Source organism: Gadus morhua, chromosome 11 (genome assembly GCF_902167405.1).
Source record: "Gadus morhua chromosome 11, gadMor3.0, whole genome shotgun sequence".
Classification (NCBI taxonomy): Eukaryota; Metazoa; Chordata; class Actinopteri; order Gadiformes; family Gadidae; genus Gadus; species Gadus morhua.
Genome location: NC_044058.1, coordinates 22,411,413 through 22,424,423, shown reverse-complemented (window position 1 = coordinate 22,424,423; position 13,011 = coordinate 22,411,413). Strand labels below are relative to the sequence as shown.

At 47.9% G+C, this 13,011-nt stretch overlaps 1 protein-coding gene across 2 annotated transcripts in view; it reads left to right on the top strand.

The window, feature by feature from the left end:
- The window catches only part of kmt2bb (lysine (K)-specific methyltransferase 2Bb), a 53,637-nt gene that overhangs the window by 6,022 nt on the left and 34,604 nt on the right, over positions 1-13,011 (top strand). For both annotated transcript variants that reach the window (XM_030369356.1, XM_030369355.1), the window contains exons 4-19: positions 62-240; positions 551-670; positions 846-1,032; positions 1,771-2,002; positions 2,156-2,223; positions 2,356-2,604; positions 3,242-3,348; positions 3,568-3,678; positions 4,580-4,693; positions 5,100-5,246; positions 5,614-5,706; positions 6,096-6,213; positions 6,978-7,091; positions 9,294-9,478; positions 9,888-9,989; positions 10,196-10,312. In XM_030369356.1, the coding sequence (XP_030225216.1) occupies positions 62-240; positions 551-670; positions 846-1,032; positions 1,771-2,002; positions 2,156-2,223; positions 2,356-2,604; positions 3,242-3,348; positions 3,568-3,678; positions 4,580-4,693; positions 5,100-5,246; positions 5,614-5,706; positions 6,096-6,213; positions 6,978-7,091; positions 9,294-9,478; positions 9,888-9,989; positions 10,196-10,312 (2,243 nt within the window). The remainder of the gene's footprint in view (positions 1-61; positions 241-550; positions 671-845; positions 1,033-1,770; positions 2,003-2,155; positions 2,224-2,355; positions 2,605-3,241; positions 3,349-3,567; positions 3,679-4,579; positions 4,694-5,099; positions 5,247-5,613; positions 5,707-6,095; positions 6,214-6,977; positions 7,092-9,293; positions 9,479-9,887; positions 9,990-10,195; positions 10,313-13,011) is intronic.

Genomic DNA, 13,011 nt, shown 5'->3' with positions numbered 1-13,011 from the left:
CGTTCCATGTTATAACAGTGCAACAGTCAATGAAAGTGGTGTTTGTCCCTCCATTTAACAGAGCTGTCTGCCAATGAGTTTGGCGTCGCGGACGGACTCGACCATCCTGAGTCCGAGGAGAAAGGAGCGTCACAGAAGATGCGGCTCACCGGTGCAAACAAGCGCATGTTCAACCTCCTGAAGAAGGCCAAGGTCCAGCTCATTAAAATCGACCAGCAGAAGCAGCTCAAATCATCAGGGGTATGACCATGTGATATTCAAGGTTTATTGGGCAGTGTAACATGCTTTAGTTTCTCCCTCCCGAAGCCATGATCTATCAATTTACGCACTTTTGTGCGTAAGTTGTGCAGCATCTTATCCTAGCTATCTTGTTGTATACAGGGAATGGGTTAACCTAGGGACGTTAGTGCTTGGCACTTGGTTCTATGAACATCCTTACTGTACCGACAGCGATATATTGTTAAACTTTTTTATGACAAATGTACTAATTGTAAGTCGCTTTGGATAAAAGCGTCAGCTGAATGTAAATGTAAATCTCCCCACCCTTTAGCTGCTGTCAGGCCCGTCCGGCGCAACGGCCAGAGACGTCACCTCCAAGAGACGGCGGAGGAATCGAAAGGATCCGCCCGTGGACCAGGTCCCTGTCAAAACGGAACCGCCCCAAGGACAAGTAAGAACCCTGATCCCCGATGCCCAGGGAGTGAGGAGAGGCAAAGTGTATACAAATGAAGCTTTTCTCTGCAGCGTCGCCACATCCCCCACCCCCACCCCCCATCATAATGCAGGACACAGCTTGAGGAAGCCGTATTCACTGTCCACGTGTCTCCCCCCCCCCCCCTCCCTAGCTCCAGATCGTGTCTCCGCTGTGCCAGGAGTTCCGCCGGGCGGGCGGGCCACGCATCAAGCACGTGTGCCGGGCGGCGGCGGTGGTCCTGGGGCAGCCTCGGGCCCTGGTGCCCGACGACATCCCCCGGCTCAGCGCCCTGCCGCTGCACGAACGCACGGGGATCTCGCCGTCAGACATCGCTAAAGGTACAGCGACAGTGCCGTTGTGTTTCGGCTGTGTGGCTGGGATAATAATAATAATAATAATAATAATAATAGTTTAGATTTATATAGCGCCTTTTATCATACCCAAGGTCGCTTAGAAAAAATATCGGGGGGCCAGGGAGTGGGGGGGGGGGGGGATTAGGGGTCAGAAGACTGGGAAAAGGAATGTGTTGGGTAGGCTGAGTGTGGGAGCATGGCAGAGAATGCCCTGTCCCCAAAGGTCCGCAGTCTGATGCGGGGGATGGCCAGCAGGTCCGTCCTTCGGCGGAGGCGTAAAACCGAGGTCCTGACTCACTGAGGTCATTAAAGATCCCAGGGCACTTATCGCAAAGGGTAGGGGCTTCCCCGGTGTCCTGGCCCAACCAGGCTTATTCAGTCTGGCCCCCTAATCATCATCCTGTGTAATTGATCATTAATAATTGTCTGACTCATTAATTCCCTCACTCTCCACCACAAGCTGGTGTGTGTGGTGAGCGTTCTGGCGCAGATTGGCTGCCGTGCATCACCGAAGTGGCTGCTACACACTGGTGGTGGTTAGTGAGGTCCCCCCTTCACTGTAAAGCGCCTTTGAGTGTCTAGAAAAGCTCTACATAAATTCAACCCATTATTATTATTATTATTATTATTATTATTATTATTACTATGGGACTGATGCTAGACGGGGCCGCCGCCGTGCATCGTGGGTTCAAACTCTGACATCTTGGGGTGTTCTCTCGCCAGATGTCGGGTCTCCGTCGGAGTCGGACAGCCCGGCGCTGTCGGACCAGAAGGTCACCAAGGTGCGGAAACCGTCCAGCTTCCTGAAGAGGAAAGGCCTGGGGCCGTTTGGCTACCGCTCCAAGAGGTGCGGCATCTGTAAGGGCTGCAACCACGAGGACGACTGCGGCAAGTGCATCAACTGTATGGACAAGCCCAAGTTCGGCGGGCCCAACACCAAACGCCAGTGCTGCGTGTAAGTCTACGGGTTTAAGCCTTTTTAGATGATATTAAACCACAATAATCTCAACGCTAAAAATAGTCCAACTCCAAAGATTTCGAGTCGTTATGATCCGTGGCTCACGTGAACGTTGAGCCGGGTTCTAATCCTCGTTGTTTCCACCCCAAGGTACAAGAGATGTGATCAGATCGAGGAGCGCAAGGCTCGGCGTCTGAGCGGGAAAATTGTTCCGAAAGGTGACATCCTCTCCTGACGCATCCTGTACACGACATCCCAGCTGCCATGACGAACATCCCATCGCTGCCGCCACCGCTCTCCCTAAAGCCCTATCTCTCTCTCCCCCTCCCCCCCCCCCCCCCCCCTCCCAGGTCCCTCTAAACGCAGGCGCGCGTCGCTGAGTGCCGGTCACTCCAGTAACGAGGAGGGGGACGAGGGCTCCCCGGGAGGTCTCCCTGCCGACGGACAAAGCCTGTCCGTCAGGAAGCAGCCCAAGCGTGTGGTCAAGCCCCGAATCTACTTCGACCTGCTGGACTACGACTCAGACCTGGACATCAAGGCAGCGCCCAGCTCCACGTCGCCGGCCCGCAGGCGGGGCCACGGGCCGCGCTTCAACCAAGGTAGCTGATCCGCGTTCTGATCAAGCTGGTTAACGAGCCGCGCGAACCAAGGTTTCGTCAAGGTCGTTTTTAAGTCACATGGCCCGGCGTTTTAATCAAGCTAGGTAATTAAGCATTATGTTCAAGGTAGTTAATAAGTCACAACCCAACGCTTTTAATCAAGGTAGTTAATGCAACGTTTGAATCAAGGTAGTTAATAAAAATTTTGAATCAAGGTTATTAACAAATGTTTTAATCAAGGTAGTTAATTAAACGCTTTAATCAAGCTAGTTTAAAAAGTCACATCACCAGTGGGCAGTGTGTCCCTATTATACAGTTTTTCTTGAGGACCAATGTATCAAACAATCATTAATCCCAAAACTGTTAATCGTTAAATAATCCCGTAGTAAAACAATATAAATCCTATGTATGAAACGCTGCAGGCCGGTAAAGTGATGGCAGTATTATGAGCATGTTATGCATGAGTTGGAGTACTCCCGGGTAGTGTAAGGGTCCTTCATCCACCAGACATGCTATTCTGGGGTCATGTCTTGCTCATGTTAAAGGCGGTGCGCTCCAGGGTGGTGTTAAAGGGTCCTCCATCCAGCAGTCTTGCTCTCCTAGGGGCCCCGGTCTCATCCCCCGTTTCCCCCTCCAGATTTCGTGTCTCTGGACGGCTTCCTGGGGGACATCTCGGACGAGGAGGTCCGTCACCGCCGGTCCAGCTCGCACCGCGTCACTCCGTGCCGCCGCAAGGCCGACAAGGTGAGGCTCCACCCCCCCCCCCCCCCCTCTCTCCGTTGCCATGACGCCGTGGAATGCTGTGTGTGAATAATGTCCCAATGTGTCTTTGCACAGTGCCTGTTTAGATAAGAGGCCTAAAGGCAGTTCTGGATCATTTTTGGTTTGCAAATACCTGATAGGAGTCGATACGTTGAGCAAAACAGGAGTGTGATGTAGTCGTGTCTGATTGGCTGCCCGCAGGCGCCCCTCGAGGAGACCCCGCCCAGCGTCCTGGCCGCCCTGGCCCACGGCTTTGAGCAGCGGGACCAAGAGCCCTCGGAACCGACCCATAAGATCCGGGTGGACTTCAAGGTAGGAGAGCCGCCTCCCCCCTTCCCCCCGCTGCCCAGGTGTGTACGGTAGGGGTGGGAGATGCAGGTGCATGAGTACAACTAATTGTACAACAAGGGGGGAGTTAGGGTCACATTATAGCGCTACTGTTGGAATAACCAGGTTATTGGGCTTTTCAATTCGATTAAATTTTATTTGTATAGCGCTTGATAACAGGTACAGTCCCAACAGGCTTAACAGGCCATATGCTTACGACACTCCCCTGATTCTAGCCCCTCTGAGGGCAAGTGAAAACTCTTCATGAGCGAGGAGATCTTGAGAAGGAACGCAGAGTGGGGGATCCCTCTTTCCAGGGATGGGCAGGAGTGCAATGGTTGCCGTCATTGACATGCATACAACAATAAATACATACTCTTGTGCCTTATTTTTATATCCATGCTTGTTGCACCAGGATCAGTCTCTTTCCTTTTATATTCATGTCAGGGTTCGAACACTATTACAATATTTGCATCCAATGTAAATGTATCCAATGGAAAACTATTCAAATCTAGCCTTCAAAATGCTCTATGTAAATCATTGCTGACAGAGTTTTTGATCGCTGCCGTTTCGTTACCACAACATATTTAGTGAACACTAGAGGTCAGTGGCGTGTTTTAAAACAACGTAGATCCTCAAGCCCTAACATACGTTTGACCACTAGAGGGCAGTGTCGACTTTTCACCCTCTGCATGCTTGAATCCGAGAATCCGAATCCTGTTTATCAATGAGAGTGAAGCGTTCCCCTCTCTCTCAGTGCCCTGAATGCCCCGAGTTGAAGAAAAACTCGAATCATCAGTCATTTGGGTTTTTCTCAATCATCCAATCACATGAATCAAATGACAACACTTGACAAATGACTCACCCTCTGCGTGGTCCTCTGCAGGAGGACTGCGCCCTGGAGAACGTGTGGTCGATGGGTGGCCTCAGCATCCTGACCTCCGGCCCACCCCTGCCGCCCTGCGTCTGCCTGCTCTGCGCCAGCAAAGGACAACACGAGGTAAACGCCCCGAGACCCGCCGGAGAGCCACGTCGTCTGTTGAAGGTCGCCCGTGGCGCGGCATGCCAAACCAAACAGAGAGGCCTTCGATAACACGCCAGTTCTGTCATGAGTTCTCCCCTCCCCACCCCCCCCATACACTGGACAATGTGCAATTACGTAATATTCATTTTCTTACATCTACCTCTGGCTCTTTTTTTAGATGCAATGTCAACGATGTGCAATATTGCTCACTTTTTGTTGACTTATTTGATTGACTTTTACGGTTTGTCCATTTTGTTTCATGTCAATTTGTCCATTTGTTGTCTGTTGACTGAATTGGCGAGCAACGGGATGCCAGAATTTCCCCAAGGGGATGAATGTAGCATCGATCCACCTTAACGGCTGCCCTATGCTCTGTGGACAGATGCTCTACTGCCAGGTGTGCTGCGAGCCCTTCCACGGGTTCTGTCTCGACCCGGCCGAGCGGCCGTCGGAGGAGAACAAGGAGAACTGGTGCTGTCGACGGTGCAAGTTCTGTCATGTGTGCGGCAAGAAGAACAAACACTCAAAGGTGCTTTCACACACACACACACTACAGAACATGATCTATCATCATGTTCTGTAGCTGTCACCCCGATTCAGGGTTTAAAAGCTCTCTTTGTCAAAGGATTGTGATTGATACTCTACCTGTCCCAGCCTCTGCAGTGTCTTAAAGGGGTGATTTATTGCGAGCAGATTTGAGTGTGCGTAGCCATTATAGACCATTTGACAATTCCCTGTTCCTTAGTGACATCACAAGTGGGTGTGTCCACCTAGATGTATGCTAGATAGATCAGTTTACCAGCCTACCCAGAGGACTCTTAGCAAATGTTGCTGAACTATCATCATAGGCTTTGTCAAAGGCTTGCTAATTAAACACTGGTTACCCCCTTTCCCAGGCTCTGTTGGAGTGTGATCGCTGCCAGAACTGCTACCATGACTCCTGCCTGGGCTCCAACTATCCGAAGCACAACAAGAAGAGGAAGGCGTGGGTGAGTTCAGGACTAGAAGCCCTTTTGCTAGAAGCAGCTGTGTTGGATCAAGGTATAAAGACTCGGTTCCAGCAATGGACTGACGGCATTATGGGTCACATCCAAGGGAGCCTTCAAGGACGTGTACTGCAGTCCAAATGTATTTAAGGTCTGGTTGAATGTCGTAAAATCTCAGTGGCACCAGCATATTTGCTTACCAACATTTTAACTCCATGGCTACAGCCCAGAGTCTAGGGAATTAAAACTCGCAGGACCAATCCAAAAGGCATGCCAAAGGACCACCTACTGTCTGCAGCATTGTTGTTGGAGAATCCCAACAAGCGTATGAGTTGGTGCAGAAAGGATGTTTCACGCAGCGCCTCACATTCGCCTCCCGCTCCGCTGTGCAGGTGTGCATGACGTGCATCCGGTGTAAAAGCTGTGGGGTCACGCCAGGGAAGAGCTGGGACACAGACTGGAATCATGACAAAGGCCTATGCCCAGACTGCTCCAAGCTCTACGACCAGGGTAAGTGACCTATTACCAGGGTAAGAGTCAGGGCTGTGTTATGACCAGGGTTAGAGTCCAGACTGTGTTATGCCCAGGGTAGTTACCCTGGGTAATAAATAATAATTAAAAAAATTGCAGCAACGTTTTAAACAGCAGAGGGCGATATATACTTTTGATTGCATGTGGGTTGTTCAGAAGAGAAGCATGGCGAGTCTTTCATTACAGAGGATGCAACTACCAGCAGTCAGATGTGTAGAAGCATTTTGGTGGTGTTTGCAAAAGTTTGGGGTGCTGCACTAGCATCCAGGAGATCTCACCCTAGTGTGTGTGTGTGTGTGTGTGTGTGTGTGTGTGTGTGGGGGGGGGTGATGGCTGGTTTAACCCATGCACACTGATTACTCAACGTGCAAGAGATGTGCAGCCTCAGCAAGCCCCAGAGTCCAATCAGACCTTGCCCGATGAGGCTGCTTAAACCAGCCGTCCTCCACACACACTCTCATTGAATGTTCTTAATTTTAAGGACACTTTCTTTGGACTATTTGCCTCCCCACATCCCTCTTACACACTTATTGTGTGTTAACCTAACAATAGTTAGTGCTTGGCATTTGGTTCTATGAACATCCTTACCATACCGACAGCGATATATTGTTTCTCTTACTTCTGACAAGTGTACTTATTGTAAGTCGCTTTGCATAAAAGCGTCTGCTAAACGGTGAGGTACTGCCCTGCTCTTTCTGCACCCAGACCTGGCGCTAACACAAAACAACTGTTTCCCTCTCTAGGTAACTACTGCCCCATCTGCTTCAAGTGCTACGAGGACAACGACTACGACAGCCAGATGATGCAATGCGGCACATGCAACCACTGGGTTCACGCTAAGTGCGAGGATCTCACAGGTAAGGCATCTGGGTTCCTGGGAATTCTGCTGAGCCACCGATGACTCGTACCGTGCGTGCGTGTGTCCAAAGCCTAGGGTGACTCTCAATTGTGGCAATGCATGCAGGTAGACGTGCCGAAACCAGGCACGAAACGGACCCGAGGGCGGAGTTATTACACAAGTGTCACGGCCCGGCTCTTGGCCATAACAAATATGGAGACACACCAAGGTTTAGATTGAAAAGTAAACATAATTTATCTGCCACCCTCTGATTGGGGTTGATTGGGCAGCTCCACCCACCCGGAACCACCTGAGAGGAGAGACCTGGCGAGGAGCAGAGGACTTGGCCCAGGTTACCTATAAACAGTCAGAGGGCCTTCACACAAGGCATATCGATAAGCTCGGACGCAACGGCCGCTTCCAATATTGGGACATTAATTAAGGAAATATTTTTAGGTGAGGTAAAGGTTGTTATAGTTTTTACGACTCGCATTAGGTTGCGATGGATGCTATTCCAGAGTCTCTCGGAATTAAAACAAATTGAAAAGGAGAAAAGTCCTCCCTGTCCGTGCCTGTATTTGAGGTCGCATTCTTCTCTCACAAAGGAGAGAAAATGATTCTTTCAGGCTAGATCAACGGTGCAAAACATGTATCCGGTTTCTATCCAAACAATGTAGGCTGAAAGTGGCGCCGTGCCAGCGTGTTCCTATTACCTTTAATAACAGGGATGCGGGCGTTTAGTTTACCTCGTCGTGTTTTGCAGTAAATTCTGAATTGGAGGACCTGTTTAAATGTGTTTTTAATTGAAATAATGCAGAGGAATCTCTTTCAGTTGCACTCTTTGTGTCAGTTTGCGGAGAGCTGTAAGCAGGTGTCACATCAGATGAGCCAATAGTAGACGCGTAGTAGACAGACGCGTAGTAGACGGAGAACTGGTGACTCCAGTTCCATAGATTTCAATGGCGGTTGATGGATAAAGGCTTTGGGCAGTGCTGGAGGTGATATAGGGTGGCTGTGCGGTGGTGCTAGTGTGAGCGCGCTCATTGGAAACACGGCCAACCGACGGCCCTGTTAAAACACACCCCTGTTGAATGGGTAGCCTTCTGCAGATGGTCATGAAACTAAGAAGGCGGTTTGTACATTGTGGAAAGTCTCAATGAAATCGCAACGCTCTTTTATGGGCAACTAACGCTATTCAAGACTAGGCCAAGAAAGGATGCACTCTTCTGTGTAACTGTGTTTTCATTTATTGAATTGAATACAACTAAAAATGTTATATATTTTTATGTAAGGTGTTTCTAAATTTGTTCTTTCTTCTAAAAGAACCAATAAAAGTACAATCAAAGTTCCGGATAGATGAGCGGTATCGATGAGAAGTGGTAACTTCATCTTAACGTTAAGACCGTAATGATATCCATCCCCATGACCGTTAATGCATTCCACCGTGTTTTCCTCATGTCTCTGTTCCCAGAGTATCGGTTGATTTAAACAAGTCAAAACTTGTGTTGGTATTAACTGAAACCTCTGTAGTTCAATGCAGAGGTTTGAGTAATTAATGAGTTTATGACTTATGAGTAATTAAGGGTTGGTGTGCCAGTCAGGTAGGGCCTTGAATGGTCTAATGCAGCGTACGCATAGCATGCGTGCAAACTCACAGCAAGACACAAGAACTCCTTCTAATTCAAGAGCAGCTTTTCCTTTAATGACATAGAAAAGAAAGATTAGAAATAAAATAAAACTGAAACCTATTTTTTTGCATGCTTCCATATTGTGTTATAATGCAAGCTGCATTGATTATTGCATTGTTCATAGAAAGTCATATTTGTCGACCCTAAAAAGAAATGTATTACTCCTTCGGGCGGAAGAAGAGCACTGGGCTGAGCTACCCAGTCTACACTCGAGCAATATTGTATTGCGCTTTTAACGTTCACCCATTCATGCACACATTCACACACCGACGGCGGTGTCAGCCATGCAAGGCGACAGCCAGCTCGTCGGGAGCAGTCAGGGCGAGGCGTCTTGATCAGGGACACTTCGACATCTCAAACTAGCATCTTTTACGGTTACCAGCCGACCCGCTCTACCTCCCGAGCCGCATACCGTCAGCATTGGTGTGAAGCTCAGATTCGGGGCTGGAATGGGCTGAATGCGTAACAGAGGGGTTGGTGTGAAGCCCCGATCAGGGGACCTTGGGTTTTGACGCTGGCGCTCCTCTTCACAGACGACCTCTACGAGATCCTGTCCAGCCTCCCCGAGAGCGTGGTGTACTCCTGCCGGCCCTGCAGCCTCACGCAGCCCAGCGCGTGGCGGGAGCTGCTCTACATAGAGCTACGGGCCGGCGTGGAGAAGGTCCTGGCCTGCCTGCTCTCCTCCACGCTCACACAGCACCTGGTCACCTGCTCCCAGGTAGGCCCGATGATCCGCCTCGCCTGCACAGATCCACGTTAACATTCAGGGCGTTTACCAGACGCTTTTATCCAAGTACATTTGTTAGAAGAGGGAGAAATAACAAATATATCGCCGGCCGTACTGTAAGGGTGTTCATAGAACCAAGTGCCACGCACTAACAATCGTTAGGTTAACCCGTTCCCCGTATGGACAGAGATAGCTTGTATAAGATGCTTCATAATCTTAAGTACTATTTTTAAGTCCCGTACAACATACAATAAGTGTGCACATTAAGTGCCAGGACGTACAACATGCAATAAGTGGGTATGAGGGGTGGGAGGTGATCCGAGGACATGAACCCGCAGCTTTACGTGATGCGCATCTTGATTGTGAGTCATTGTGGTGATGGCTGCTTTTATCCCCGCAGTGTGCCAACTCGGTTGTCCCTGACGGCGCCTTGGAGGTGCAGCCCGCCTGCGATCTGCGGGCGGTTGGGAAGAAGTTTGACAAAGGCCTTTATACGACTCTGGTGAGGCTTTGTCTGCTCATGCTTCCTGCATGGTTTCCTCTTTTTTCATATACTTTCATGGCCGAGGCTGAACAGAACGCCGTGGACGTCAAATCTTGTGCCCTGTGCCTGTAAATGTGTGCCTGTGGTGTTTAGTTCCAGCACCAAGCTGTTTGGGTTTTGGATTTTAGACTAAACAAGGTGTCTTTTGTGTGTCTCCACTGTAGAAAACCTTCCATGAGGATGTGGTGCAAGTGGTGCGCAAGAGGCTGGAGGAAGAGGAGGAGGAAGATATCCCCATGGACAGGAGGCCCACGGCCCTCGCGCGCTCCTATTACCTAAAGGTACGTCTGTCTTCAGCACTCAACCCCAGGCCTTGACATTAAGCTTCTTAAGCTAAGTTATGTTTTACTCCCTCGATAGCAAAACATATTTGCCCAAAATGGAAAAATGTAGGCCTATTAAGAAAATGTATAAAACCAACAAGTATTTGTTGAATAATAATAATTTATTCAAATACAAAACATAACACTTATTATTGCTGTCAAAGCAGAAAGACCAATAGAAGAAACACTAGGGCCACAAAATGCATTAATTTATCTATTCATATAGGGCCTCCCACAGCAATCAGAATGACTACATTTATTTGTATTGATTTTTGGTGAATATTTCAAACTATTAATTGCATCCCGATTCGCTATAATGCAAAATTATCAGCAAATAATTACCTGTAGTAAGTAACAGCCCACTATTGGCACCTGCTCCAGCAATCAGAATGTGTATTTGTATGTATATTTATTGATTTGTGGTGATTGTCCTGACACAATTCCACGTGAAGTCTGTGGGTTGTAATTTGTAGACTAAAACAGAATAATTTGAATTCCCTAAAACAGGTGGCAGCAGGAACGTAGATCTTAAGTGCGATTCTCGCACAGATATCGATAGCGACATGTGGTTGTCATTTTATTCAATACGGCGTCCTAAACTGTCCTCAACACACCTCAACCGTAATGTGTTGAAATTGTGTTGATGAATCAGATTGCAGGGTAGTCAAAACCGCTTCAGTTAACCAATACCGGCTGTCTACACAGACCCATGGAAACTCCCTTTGCCTTTTTGTTGGTGGCGTCTCATTTTCAGGTGTTTTTATTTAATAATTTACTTCCTTAACATTTACCTGGCACTATGCCCGTTTTTGGATGCTGAAGGAACATACGAAAGTAACTCTTCTTTTTCTTCACTTGCTCGAACGGGAAACTACAGTCAGGTCCATAAATATTGGGACATTGACAAAATTCTAATCTTTTTGGCTCTATACACCACCACAATGTATTTGAAATAGGGTTGCCGCTGTGTGGACATTTTCACACCGAGTAATACGCTCGTGTCAACACCGGTATTACCGGTTTAAACGGTATTAACTTTGAAAAAAAAAAAAACTCGGTGTTGCCGGTGTGCAACACGGAGTAATCGGTGTTGGACTCAACACCGGTAATACCGTATACCGCGGCAACCCTAATTTGAAATGAAACGAACAAGATGTGCTTTAACTACAGGAATTACAACAGTTTGTATATGTGCCTCCCACTTTTTGAGGGACCAAAAGTAATGGGACAATTGGCTGCTCAGCTGTTCCATGGCCATGTGTGTGTTATTCCCTCATAATCCCACTTACAAGGAGTAGATAAAAGGTCTAGAGTTAATTTCAAGTGTGCTATTTGCATTTGGAATCTGTAGCTGTCAACTCTCAACATGAGATCCAAAGAGCTGTCACTATCAGTGAAGCAACCCATCATTAGGCTGAAAAATCCAAACAAACCCATCAGAGAGATAGCAAAAACATTAGGTGTGGCCAAATCAACTGTTTGGAACGTTCTTAAAAAAAAAATACGCACCGGTGAGCTCAGCAACACCAAAATACCCGGAAGACCACAGAGAACCACTGTGGTGGATGATGGAAGAATTCTTTCCCGGGTGAAGAAAACACCCTTCACAACAGTTGGACAGATCAAGAACACTCTTGAGGAGGTAGGTGTATGTGTGTCATAGTCAACAATCAAGAGGAGACTTCACCAGAGTGAATACAGAGGGTTCACCACAAGATGTTAACCATTGGTGAGCCTCAAAAACAGGAAGTCCAGATTAGAGTTTGCCCAACAACATCTAAAAAAGCCTTCACAGTTCTGGAACAACATCCTATGGACAGATGAGACAGAGATCAACTTGTACCAGAGTGATGGGAAGAGAAGAGTTTGGAGGAGGAAAGGAACAGCTCATGATCCAAAGCATACCACCTCATCAGTGAAGCATGGTGGTGGTAGTGTCATGGGGTGGGCATGTATGGCTGGCAATGGAACTGGTTCCCTTGTATTTATTGATGATGTGAATGCTGACAAAAGCAGCAGGATGAATTCTGAAGTGTTTCGGGCAATATTATCTGCTCATATTCAGCCAAATGCTTCAGAACTCATTGGACGGCACTTCACATTGCAGATGGACACTGACCCGAAGCATACTGCAAAAGCAACCAAAGAGTTTTTTAAGGCAAAGAAGTGGAATGTTATGCAATGGCCAAGTCAATCGCCTGACCTGAATCCGATTGAGCATGCATTTCACTTGCTGAAGACAAAACTGTAGGGAAAATGCCCCAAGAACAAGCAGAAACTGAAGACAGTTGCATTAAAGGCCTGGCAGAGCATCACCAGGGATGAAACCCAGCGTCTGGTGATGTCTATGCGTTCCAGACTTCAGGCTGTAATTGACTGCAAAGGATTTGCAACCAAGTATTAAAAAGTGAAAGTTTGATTGAACGCCTACACCGTTCACCTGATTTGGATGTAAATACCCTCAAGTTAAAGCTGAAAGTCTGCAGTTAAAGCACATCTTGTTCGTTTAATTTCAAATCCATTGTGGTGGTGTATAGAGCCAAAAAGATTAGAATTGTGTTAATGTCCCAATATTTATGGACCTGACTACATGCCAGATTTAAGTTGCCCGATCACAGAGTGGGCAACTGTTAATTTCGAGGCCTGAACCCCATACA